At 44.5% G+C, this 11,997-nt stretch overlaps 2 protein-coding genes and 1 long non-coding RNA gene across 6 annotated transcripts; 1 reads left to right on the top strand and 2 right to left on the bottom strand.

Moving 5' to 3' along the window:
• Positions 1-156: 156 nt before the first annotated feature.
• LOC147132011 (major histocompatibility complex class I-related protein 1-like) lies at positions 157-4,873 on the bottom strand. 4 transcript variants are annotated; one of them, XM_086015040.1, is made up of 8 exons: positions 4,708-4,873; positions 3,907-4,173; positions 3,517-3,795; positions 2,469-2,777; positions 2,241-2,357; positions 2,125-2,142; positions 914-992; positions 157-813 (listed from the first exon to the last, which is right to left on the bottom strand). In XM_086015040.1, exons 1-7 carry the CDS (start codon positions 4,793-4,795, stop codon positions 934-936), a joined length of 1,137 nt encoding a protein of 378 aa, XP_085871166.1. In that variant the 5' UTR covers positions 4,796-4,873; the 3' UTR covers positions 157-813; positions 914-933. The 4 variants fall into 4 exon arrangements, 3 of the variants coding, with proteins under 3 accessions (XP_085871166.1, XP_085871164.1, XP_085871167.1); XM_086015038.1 differs by lacking the exons at positions 157-813; positions 914-992; positions 2,125-2,142 and adding an exon at positions 1,019-2,093; XM_086015041.1 differs by lacking the exons at positions 157-813; positions 914-992 and having other exon boundaries at positions 2,117-2,142.
• Positions 4,874-5,019: 146 nt separating this feature from the next.
• Positions 5,020-9,167, bottom strand: LOC147132010 (class I histocompatibility antigen, F10 alpha chain-like). Its single transcript, XM_086015072.1, has 7 exons — positions 9,055-9,167; positions 8,618-8,878; positions 8,228-8,506; positions 8,087-8,132; positions 7,966-7,988; positions 7,786-7,840; positions 5,020-7,673 (listed from the first exon to the last, which is right to left on the bottom strand). The coding sequence occupies exons 1-7, from the start codon at positions 9,143-9,145 to the stop codon at positions 7,604-7,606; spliced, it is 825 nt and encodes a 274-aa protein (XP_085871198.1). The 5' UTR covers positions 9,146-9,167; the 3' UTR covers positions 5,020-7,603.
• LOC147132009 (uncharacterized) lies at positions 7,283-10,767 on the top strand. Its single transcript, XR_015082202.1, has 3 exons — positions 7,283-8,892; positions 9,295-9,424; positions 10,504-10,767. It is a non-coding gene; the product is annotated as an uncharacterized LOC147132009 (long non-coding RNA).
• The last annotated feature ends 1,230 nt before the right edge of the window (positions 10,768-11,997 follow it).

Here is an 11,997-nt window from a genome sequence, read left to right as displayed (position 1 = left end):
TGTTTGTATGTGCCTTAAAATGGACTCCCAGTTGACGCAAGAGAGAGAAGAGGGAGTAAAACAGGCCAAAATCAGGATGAGAGTCTTGGCATACTGCAAGAGTGTAGAAATAAGTCACAAGTCGAGATATAAACATTTCGACAGAGGGAGTCGCTCTAGAGTCCAATAGAATTTATTGGCATTTCCACAGAGTTACAAACATGATTCTGGGCGTGTCCCAGAATCACGAATGAGAAATTAACAAAACATTTCCAGCGGGCAGGGCTGTCGCTCATCCTCCCGTCGCTGACGTCACGCTGAGCTTGTTGAGACAGCACGCCTGTTGAGCGTGACTCGGCAGCGCCTCTGCTGGTCGCAGCCAAGTAGTGCACCGCAGTTGCCATCTCCATGTATGAATTATTACAAAGAACGTCGACAACTCTTCAAATGTGAAATGGAATCAAACAAGAAGGAAGGTCGGAGCAATGCATATACGGCCTGGTGAAACAATCAAGCACGTTTTTGAAGGACAGTGCAATGGCATTTTGTCTTCAACTCAGTTCCATTCAATATTTGAATGATTCAACTGCCCGATACAAGGATTTCATACAAACTCAACCGACAAACAGGTCAACACAGAAAGAAGAAAGCAACTCGATTAACTGTTCAAAAAAAAACCCCACCCAAACAAGCAAAAAAAAAAAAAACCAAACCTTTGAGCATGACTTCAAATTAAATTGCAATAAGCGTCTACTTGAAGAAGATCAAATCGGCTGTGTTCTCTAATGCGTGATGAGAATGTACCCGGGAGGAGACACTCTTGTGTTCCAACACCTGGAGGAAGAAGAGCAGAGCAAATAGTGCACATGAATCCACATCCAAATGTTCCCAAAACCATCTCCAGAATGTGAAAATCACGCGTGTGCTAACTCACTCGGTGACGGCTGCCGCGTCTCACTCGGTGACGGGCTCAAGATCGTCGGAAACGGCCGAGGGAGCGCATTCACATCGAGCTGTGAATTCAAAACTCGACTCAGACTCGAGAGAAAAGTATTTGTTCCACCCAGGCGTTCACCGCCGAATGAATGTTCTCCTTGCGTCTTTTTATCATACAACTTATTTCGTTTATGTTCGCGGGTGTCCACTGTACAGTACACGCAGTCAGGTTGTATATTCTTTGTCCTCTGTGTAGAAACAGCGAATGTTACGCCGTTCTAATGAGCTGAGAGGAGTTGAGATGTCTCAGTTACTGTCTGACTTGAACTGCCCGAGGTGACCGGAGCGCAATGACCATCAATCATCAGTGAGACAAAAAAATTCCATACTTTGAAGTTCTCTTTCATGATCTCATTATTGTATGTTTATTTTTAATGCAATATTATGGAGTGCTATTTTCCTCAATTTTTTGTTTTTGGGGAATACTGGAGCTGATTAATGGCACTTCTGTTCATTTCATTGGAAAAAGAGGATTCAAGGTGCGAGTGTTTCAAGTTACGAGTAGGGATACGACGATTCATCGAAACTCGATTGAAACTGCTTAAAATGCGCATCGATGCCAAAAAAAAAAATCGAATCGATTAATTACCTAACAACCGACATAACATAACATTCTCGTGACCTAGGTCATTAGAATATACTCATTTAGAGTGCTAAAAAATGTAGGTCCTCCTCATTTTTCAACTTTTTTTTCCCATTCCAGATGCATACCACATTTCGCTTGTGTTGATGAAATTATGCGCTCGCGCCAAACATCATTGCCTATTGCGTTGGCGGATGGCTGCAGCACCACACTTGAGCACAGAGACAAGCATGGTAAGGATTTTTTTTTTTTTTTTTTAAAATCGGGAACTGAAAATCGAATCGAATCGGGGCTTGAGTGAATCGTTACGTCCCTAGTTACGAGCGTGGTCACTGGACGGATTCAACTCATATCTCAAGGCACGAATGTACATTTTTCGCACATCGACATCTTCTCACGGAGGTTCTGCGTCAACGTCAATATTCATGCGTGCATTGTAACATAGCCGACTTTGTGGCGTCAAGTGACCCCTCGTTCACACTTGGGTGGCAAAGGTCTAAACGGGGCCTTCTGAGGACTGCCTGGTTTATTTTGACTCTAAGGAAACAAAAAAAGGATTTACTCACAAGCTTGAGAGTATTTGGCTGAAATGAAAGAGAAACAAGAGAAGATTACTTTCCGTCACAAACGGCACGAGGCCAAAAATCTTCTCTTTGGTCAGCCAAACATTTGTGTCGCTCACCTCGTCTGGTTGCGTGACGCTTGGCAAGGACGGCCGCCGCCGCCGCCGCCGCCGCCGCCAGAGCGAGGACCGCCAAGGAGACAGCGATGGCCACCGCCTTCTTTCGGTCTTCTTCTTCTTCACAAGGCAAGCAAGAGATGAAGACAAACACGTGACCGACTGCTGTCAAGACGCCGGTCGGCCACCGTGCCCGACACGCGACAATTCAAGCGGGTGGGCGCCGGTCACCTTGGATGCGCGCGTTGCTCAGGACGCTTCCTCTCTCCAGCTTGACGACGACGTCTCCCTCGACGCCGGCCAGCTGGAACACGCATTCGTACTTGCCCTCCACGTCGGGCGTCACCCCCACTTTGAGGTGGGCCGCCGTCTGGAAGGTTCCGTCGTGGTTGGGGAGGGTCTCCCCCATCTCCACGTCCTCGTGGATCTCCTCGCCGTCCCTCCTCCAAAATAGGGCCGACGCCCTGGGGTAGAAACCGGTGGCGTGGCAGGTGACCGGAGAGGAAGGCGTCTTTTGCAGCAGAGACACCGTGGGAAGCTCTGCACACGGAGGTGGAGAGAAGGCGTGAGGGAGCAAAGATGGAAGGAGCCAAAGATGGAGAGAATGTGCGAGAGAAGGAAAGAAATGTGGACGAGACAACAAGGAGAATCTGCAAGATAGAAAGAGGGGAAGAAAAAGGAAATGAAGTCGCAAGGGGACAAAAGACGATGAAAATGTGTGAGAGGGAGAAACGTTGCGACAATGTCTGAGAGGACTAGAGCTGGAGACAAAGTGTGAAAGGATGAAAGATGGAAAATGACAAATGTGTGAGAGGACAAAGGGCGGCGCAAATGTGAGAGCAAATTCAACAGAGACGTGAGAGAGGAAAACGCGAAAAGTATGAGAGAATGAGTGACGTGACTCAAGATGGAAGGAAAACAGGACAGGCGAATGATGAACCTGTGAGAGGATGAAAGTTGAAGAGAGTAGGCATGAAGACAACGTGAGAAAATGTGCGGAGAAGGACGGATGGAAGAAATATGTGAGGGATCTTGAGAGTATGTGGGTTCGAATGTGGAACTGAAAACAGCATGCGAGGATGAGTGAAAGAGGGGAGCGAACGTGCAAGAGTACAAACACTGGGGGGCATCCAAAGATTGGAGACCAGGTGTGAGAGGACAGAAGATGGCCAAAAGGGCGAGAGGCGAACGACGGACACGTGGGCCAGGATGAAAGAAGGTGTGAGAGGGCGAACCATGGCGAGAGTGTGAGGCTCGAAGGTGTGAGAGGCCGCTGCACCTGTTCTCATCAGGAAGTCCCTCCCATTGCTCACATGCTTCTCCAAAAAAGCTGGACAAATCTCAGTGAGAATATGCTTTCTGCGTTGACTCAATCCTTCCCTTTGTTCCCACTTGTTTTTGGTGATGACAGCTTGTTGATTGGCTGCGATCCATCTCATCGTCTTCACCTCAAACGATATGAAGTCTTCTCCGTCATAACTGAAGTGTTCCCAACCGTCAACCTCACCGGTCTCGTCATCCCACTCACAGCCATGGATCACCTGGAACATGTGAACACCTGAAAGTATCGCACGCACACACGATGAAGCGACAGGAGAAGCCAGCAGTGACGTGTTTGTTTGAGCGCGTCAGGTGAATTTCATTAGAAGAAGGTTGAAGGGAAACAAACCTCCAGTTTGGTTGAAGCGCTCTTTAACAATTTCAATGTTGACTTTGAAGACCTGCTCAGTTTCAACACTGCCCCGCGTCTCTCTCTGCCAGAAGTGTGGATCGTCTGCCGTGATTTTGTTCACCCAGTCCTGTTTGATTTGCATTTTCCTGCCGTTGCTGTCGTAGTGCAAAATCGGAACGCCGTCAACGTACGCGACCTCCCAGTACTCGGGTAGCTTTGCAACTTGAGAGGACGCTGTCAGGAAATACTCGAGCGTGTGACCAGCTGGAAGAAAAACAGGAAAATGACCCCCGTTTTATTCACTTGTTTTACATTCAGCAATCTTGCGCAATTCCTCTTTCAAATAATTCTGCCTGCAGTGTGAACGTCGACACACTTGACGTCATTGATATCATCTCGATCTCGGCGCATTGTTTCTCACAACCTTCCCCGCCCGTGAGAGTGACGACCCACACTCGATTTTTTTCTACTTGTGACAATGTGACGGCTTAGAGCATTTGAAGTGTAACTCTATTGTTTTAGCAATTACCCCCCACGTCGAACAGACAAAGAAATATAAAAGTGATTTCTAGAAGGACACAGTATAACATTTCACGGCTGCCTGTTAGCTTTTCCATATTTCATATTTATTTGCCATGCTGGTGTGCATCATCTTTATTTGTGTCGTCTTTTAAGTTGATCAACTTTATTACCCAGCGGACAAATGAAGAAAATGAAAAACTTGAGGCCTGGCCTCAAAATCAAGAGCGACAAGCGACAGCAATGGGATAATAAAGTTATTTTAAAAAGCGCACTTACCAGGCGTCACGCTGTGCACTTGTACAGCCGCAACAAAGAGGAAAAATACATTCATAGCTGGCATCAAAAGTTGTTTTGCTGTTTTCATCGAGCTGGGCAACGAACAAGTCAAAGGGGCGGCTGCCCGTCCGAAAGGCTGACGCGAAATGACAAAAAACGGTAGGACGCGCTTTTGACAACCCCACCCGAGCCAATCAGAGTACAGCGTGGCCATGTCGTCACGCAGCACTCGCTTTTGACTACCCCACCTGAGCCAATCAGAGTACAGCGTGGCGAAGACGTCACGCAGCACTCAAACTGGATAGTGCCCGTTCGAGTTTGATGGCAGCGATTCATTTTAGACCCGAATGGAAACCAGTTCACTTCCGTCATGCTGCATCTGTTGCTAAAACGACAGCAAATGTATGTGTGTGTGTGTGTGTGTGTGTGTGTGTGTGTGTGTGTGTGTGTGTGAGAAGACGTCAGATGGGGTGAAAAGCAGCACAAGTGGTTGTGAGATTTGTGGTGAAAACAGCGACGCCCTCCTCCTGGTAGCGAGCGGTAACTACAGCAAGGAAGCGCTAGTTTGGCTTTCTCTGAAATCACGTGACCCGAGTGCGTCGTTACCGTCGAGATGCAAACGTCCATGAGCCCACTTTGATTGCTAAACGTATGTTAACGCCGCCGCCGTATTGGATGTGGAAAAGAGGGGCACTCGGTAAAGCTTTTAAGGCTGAGCTATGGTTTTCCAAATGACTTATTCCCGACTGTATAATCGCTACAGTTTATATTGGCAGATCATTCAACTTAACTCATTGAAAACAAAAAGCAGGTTGGCAGAATTCCCCAAAAATCTTCAAGCTGTTTATGGTGTGTTTTACAAAGTGAACGCACAACTCTTTTTGTCCATTTGTGTTGCTCTCCTTTCATATTAAGGATATTTTGCCCATCGCAACTCATTGGTTAGTTTAGAACGTGAATCCCAACACAGCCAATGACTTTGGATCATATTTGGCCATTGTAACATCATTTTGCCAAGAGAATGCGATGCCTTTGTGGCCAATACTATGAAATCCTGTATGTGCACAGCACAATGTTGGCTTCCTTTGGTGAAACCCGCCTCCAGATGGTTAATTACAATGTCGTCTACAGTGTTTTGCAAAATCGCCCCAAAGTAGCTGGTGTGAGTGCTTGTCTGGTTTCCTGGCTAACCACCTGACGTTGGGCTTGTCCGACTTGCCTTGTTGGCTGCGAGCAAGAAGCTCCCCATCGCACTGGTTTGTCCACATTTCCGATCGCTTGAACAGTAACGGTTTCATGCCACTCAAACGAAATATCGCACAGAGACAATTACATGACGTGTTGTGCGACTAAGCAACTTTTCCTTAAGAATGCCCTTCTTAGCTAACGCTAACATGAGCAGAAAGGCAATCGACGCGCTGGTGATCGCCATTGATAGTTTCTGCGTGAAAACACAAAGGCTGAAGCTGCAGGACGAGCCCAAATAAAGCTAAAGTATCGCGTGTCCGCAGTGTGGCGTGTTTGAAAACAAAAGTAAAAGTTCAGCTCTCAGGCATCCACCCGATTAAAGGGAATTTAGCATTTTAGACCTGTTGCTGTTCCCACACGCAGAAAATCGATAGTACAGACTATATTTTGGGCCATCGCTCCAGAGAAAGCTCAAAAAGCTCAAGGTGGATGCTAGTCAAGTGGTCCATAGGTTAGTTTCAAGTTGGCGCTATTTTCATTTGTGTGACAGCCCGATTAAGTCCATGGAATTGAGTTTCCATTAACTTGAATGACTCTAAAATGCCACAAGATCACTCACGGCTGACAGCATCGCCTTGTCCTTTTTCTCTCATGGAGATTAACAGGTGGACACACAGATTGTCAAATTTTCAGTTTTCAAATCTCTTACAACATTTTTATTTGCCGCAGTCCCCGCACAGAGAGACAGAAAATCAAGCGTTTGACTGTTTTGGCCTCGCTGTGTGTGGTTTGCTCCGAACCTCTTTGGACGGACGGGCAAACCCCTGGGGCCTGCGTCAACAGCGCCTCTGCTGGTCGCAGCCAAGTAGTGCGCGCCGTTTTGCATTTCCGCGTGTGTCATTGATCAATTGTTTGGGTCGACTCTGTTCGTCCGCCGTTCAAATCGCAAGTCACGTCCAGATCGACATCGACTTTGACAGTCGTTTGTTGGCGTCAAAGCGGTTGCCGGGTTCATCGGAGAGACATTTATGAAAACCGCACAAAATAGGAGATGAAGACACTCTCTTTGAATTTTCTGCTTGCACGGAGAAGGGAGAAGAGCTGTACAATACGATTCTTCCAGGCGTTCTAAAAAAGTCTTTCCGTCTCCCTTCTTTTTATTCTCACATCCCTACGTTCCAACTCTAAAGGATGGGGTGAGCAAAAGGGCAGTTGAAACGTCTCGTACTTGTCGATGTGTCTGCATGTCGGTGGAAAATTACTCCATACATGTGCGGTCAGACATGAGTAGAGAAATCAAGGACGTGGCAGGAAATCTCAGCAATCACCTTCATATTAGCAATGGTTAGCGTGACTTCACCTGACCTCCTCGCGCTTAGTTTATGAATGCATCGTGAGCAGCAAATGTACGATTATCAAATGATCGTACTTACTATATCAACGATCATTCCCACGGCGGTTATGGGAGCATCGGTAATCTTATTATAGTGGCCCGCAACCCTCGTGAGGATAATCGGCTCGGATATGGATGGATGGATGGATGGATTCAATGACACCAGAAAAGAAGAGGCCTTTTTCATAGCGCAACCCTGGTGGGTTTCATACAATCCAACCCCGCGCAAAGACGAACAAAGACAGAAGATAGCAATCCAATGAACTCCTCAAATCTAACCTGATACACCAAAACCAGAACAAATACAAATAAACATCATCTGTTTTCAAATCCAGGAGGAATCAGAAAGGCCTCGGAAGGAGAGATCTCTCCTGTAATGCGACTCCTGGAGGAAGCAGAGCAGAGCAAACGCAAGCGTTAAGTGCACACAAACCAACGCTGCCCAAAGCATCTCCAGAATCCGAAAGATCGCTCGGGGCCCGCGTCAGCCAACTCACCCTGTGACGGCTGCTGCGTCGAGCTTGGAAACGAGCTCAGAATCGTAGGCAATGGCTGCGAAACAACGTGAGATGTGAATCAACACCAATCGCACTCGTGAAGAAAGTACATTTGCTCTACCGAGCTGAATGAATCTTGAGCTGCCTTGTTTTTTGCGGCTCAAAGCAAAGTTTACTCACAACACAAGCTTGAGAGTATTTGGCTGAAATGAAAGAGAAGCAAGAGAAGATTACTTTCCGTCGCAAACGGCACGAGGCCAAAAATCTTCTCTTTGGTCAGCCAAACATTTGTGTCGCTCACCTCGTCTGGTTGCGTGACGCTTGCAGCAGAGACACCGTGGGAAGCTCTGCACACCGAGGCAAAGATGAAGAGAAAATGTTGAGCGCAGGTTGTAATGACAGTGACCTTCCTATTGGGGGTGTGCTAACAACAGCAATGTACCTGTTCTCATCAGGAAGTCCCTCCCATCGCTCACATGCTTCTTCAACACAGCTGGACAAATCTCAGTGAGACGATGCTTTCTGCGTTGACTGAATCCTTCCCTTTGTTCCCACTTGTTTTTGGTGATGACAGCTTGTTGAATGGCTGCGATCCATCTCATCGTCTTCACCTCAAACCATATGAAGTCTTCTCCGTCATAACTGATGTCAGCCCAACCGTCAACCTCACCGGTCTCGTCATCCCACTCACAGCCACGGATCACCTGGACCATGTGAACACCTGAAAGTATCGCACGCACACACGATGAAGCGACAGCAGAAGCCAGCGGTGACGTGTTTGTTTGAGCGCGTCAGGTGAATTTCATAAGACGAAGGTTGAACGGAAACAAACCTGCAGTTTGGTTGAAGCGCTCTTTAGCAATTTCAATGTTGGCTTTGGAGACCTGCTCATTACTCTGACTGATCCATGTCTCCCAGCGGTGTGGCTCATCTGCCGTGATTTTGTTCACCCAGTCCTGTTTGATTTGTATTTTCCTACTGTTGCTGTCAAAGTGCAAAATCTGAACATCATCAACATAAACAACCTCCCAGTACGCTGGTAGATTTGGGACTTCGGAGGATGTTGTCGTGAAGTACTTGAGCGTGTGAATCACTGAAAGAAAAATGGTAAAATGACACAAATTTGACTCATTTGTTTTAGTTCCATCAATGTTACACAATTTGTATTTTGAATTATTCCATCTGCAGTTGAAACATTTCACACTTCGTATGTCTTTAGCAACCTTATCAACCCACATTCTTAATTCATTTTGTGTTTTTTTAACTCACAGCTGTCAATAATTATGTGGATGAGAGAGAGAGAGAAAGAGAGAGCATGAGAGTGTGAATGAGAGTGAGAGAGAGAATGACACCCCCTCATTGGCGATTTACAGTTACAAAAAAATAAAAGCATTTTTTTCCCTCTTTAATTCCTAACACAAAATGTCACTCAATTTAAAATATAAATTGAAATAGTTTACGCTTTTTTCAAATGAAAGAGAGGCCTTGATTCGCTGTTCTTGTCTGCAGCAAATACTGGTCGGTTGAGATGCAAACAGGACGGGCGGGTGAGAAAACAACATTATGCAGCCAGGCAAAGCAAGTCGTCGCCTTGCAAATTCTGGGCGCAGCTGTCCAACTCACCAGACTCTGGAATACAGTGAGCCATTTCCATGTGAATGTTATCGCAAACGTCCTTCTCGAGCATGCTGGAAGCTGTTGACGCAGGCCCAGGAGATCACTGAGATGAAACGAGATTACACGAGATTAACATGCTTTCTAATCCAGCATCATATGTACTGGGAAGCTTGCGGTGTTCTACTTGACTCATTTTTAAAGAGAGGCACTAAACACAGCATGCGTCCAACAGATGCAAAGAGGACAAAAGAAGCTACTAATGATCTCTAATGGCCAATCATTTCTTTTATGAATGGCCGACAAGCGTTTAATCTCTAAACCAGTCATTCTCCGTGTGGTCTGTGTACCAACAGTGGTACGCAGGCTCCCTCTAGTGGTATGCAAAATAATCACTGCCCTAGAAGAGCTCAGTTGTATTTCACTTTCATATTTGCTAATAATCTGACAAATGTTTGTTTTTAAACATTTGTTTGAATAGTTGTGTGCTGTTGCTTGATTTTTTTTACTTTTTTTTTATTTGGGGGTTACACTTTGCTTTGAGTTGCACGGCAACATTTCACAATTCTACAATTTACAATGAAGTGAAATAAAAGGAAACTCAAAGTCAGTGCTGCCCTTTAGGATGTTTATTGAATGGTACAAGCATTCAAACACGCAAATAGAAAATGTGAATGTCCACAAGTTGGCCACAATTCTCCATGCCATGAAACTGATGTCACTCATTAGGCCGCGCCCCCTTTAAAGGCAGCTCAGTTGTTGTGACTGGGATTTTCCCAGCGTATAATAATTATGCTTGACAAAACCACTTAATTTTTTTACATTCTCTTCTATCATGTTTTATTAAGTTTTTATACAACACCGAGCTAGTTTTCTTTCTTAAGAATGTGTAACAGAAACAATTGTGGTTGCTCTTGGGGGCTGGTTCTGATGAATAGAATTTCAATTTACTGTACATCAGCGGCAAAAATGTGTTTGACATGCAGGTAAATTTATGGAACAGAATAAATAAAACTTCAAATAAAAAAAACAAAACAAAGATAAATAAAAATGACCATGTTCTGCATTTGAAATGTTGCCTAAATTATCTGTCATCCTTTGTAGGTCACGACCTTCCAAGCTTTTGGGAGTGGGAGATCGCCACCTACTGGCCATTTGGAGAAGCGTCCACCCCCCCCCCCCCCACAGAGCAGTAAGCACACAACTCATAATTCTTGAGACATCTTGTAAAATGATTTACTTTGTTGTGTCCCTGTTGGTAATGAACTGTGATATTTGCTCCCTTATACCGATCCATTAAAATGTATTGTTCATTTTTGTTTTATTTGTTCATCTAATTAAATAATTTGTTGATTGATATATTGTTGACACGATAATAAAAAATATACATGATAAACAATTACATACCTACTTGAATTTGTTTCCACATCTACTTTATTGAATCATTTTGTATTTTATTATGAATAATACACTTTTAAATCAGAATTAATGACGAAAACTTACATGTGATCCTTTTCTCTTCGTTTCTCTCTCTCTTTTTTTTTTTTTTTTTTAAACCTTATTTCCGAATGACATGGCTGTTTTCAAACTCAAATGTGGCCCCAGAACACAAACGTTTGTCCATGATCACTAGATGGCGCTACGAAACCATGCTTTTTCCACCTCCCTCATGCCTTTTTTTTTCAGCGGACACTAATACTGTAACTGGCTTGGCGTCACCAGGTTTTCAAAACCATGACCTCAAACCTGCATAGTTGCTCCTCAAGCAGGAAAACACAAACGAAGCCAATGCGATGCAAAGCAAGTAAGCGTGAAATGCGTCAACGACAGGACGCTTGCGTTGTGTCATGCTTGCAGCCGTATATGATGAGTTTAACTAATTCAAAAAGCTGCACTTGTTGTCTTGGCTCTCCACTTTCAAGGCCACTCCGCAAAGGCCATCCAAGCGTTTTATTGCAAGCGTGCCGGGAGATAAAGCCATCAATGTGCATTTTACGGTGTGAGAATGATAACATTTTAATTTTTAGTTCAAACAATCTTGATTAGGGGGTAGACAAATTTACTCGATATGTCAAATGAAATAATTTGTAATTATTTTTGAAATGATATCATTTGGAATCATTATTTTATTACATCCGGTGAATATCTCCAGTTTGCTGTCCTGTACTGTGAAATGTCAACGCGCTAATGAAAAGTATGCAAAATGTACCTGTACAATTACTAAAACTATTGGTCAGATATTCTAAACTTCAAACTTTTATTTTTGGTCTGAGATCCAGTGCTCTTGAAACAAAACATTTTTAGTAGGAGATCTTGACATCTTCCGATCTTACTAACGTTGGTGTTCGTTGGTGCAATTTCAAAGTTTTGTCTTGAACCAACTAACTACAGTAGTGTGGGACTAGTTGAAAAATGTCAAGTCAGAGGTTTTCACCGACAAACACTTGTAGATATAGTGCAGGACATTTATGTTTGACATGACTAGTTCATTGATTTCATTGAGACATTTTACTGCAGAAAAGAAATAGTTCTCCAAAAACAAATATGTAGTCCTACAAAAACCAAACCAAACCAAAATACCGTACATTATACTCACCA

Source organism: Filicampus tigris, chromosome 18 (genome assembly GCF_054856515.1).
Source record: "Filicampus tigris isolate MCC_2025a chromosome 18, RoL_Ftig_1.0, whole genome shotgun sequence".
Classification (NCBI taxonomy): Eukaryota; Metazoa; Chordata; class Actinopteri; order Syngnathiformes; family Syngnathidae; genus Filicampus; species Filicampus tigris.
Note: the sequence above shows the minus strand (reverse complement) of the source record. Positions and strands in the feature narration are given on the sequence as shown.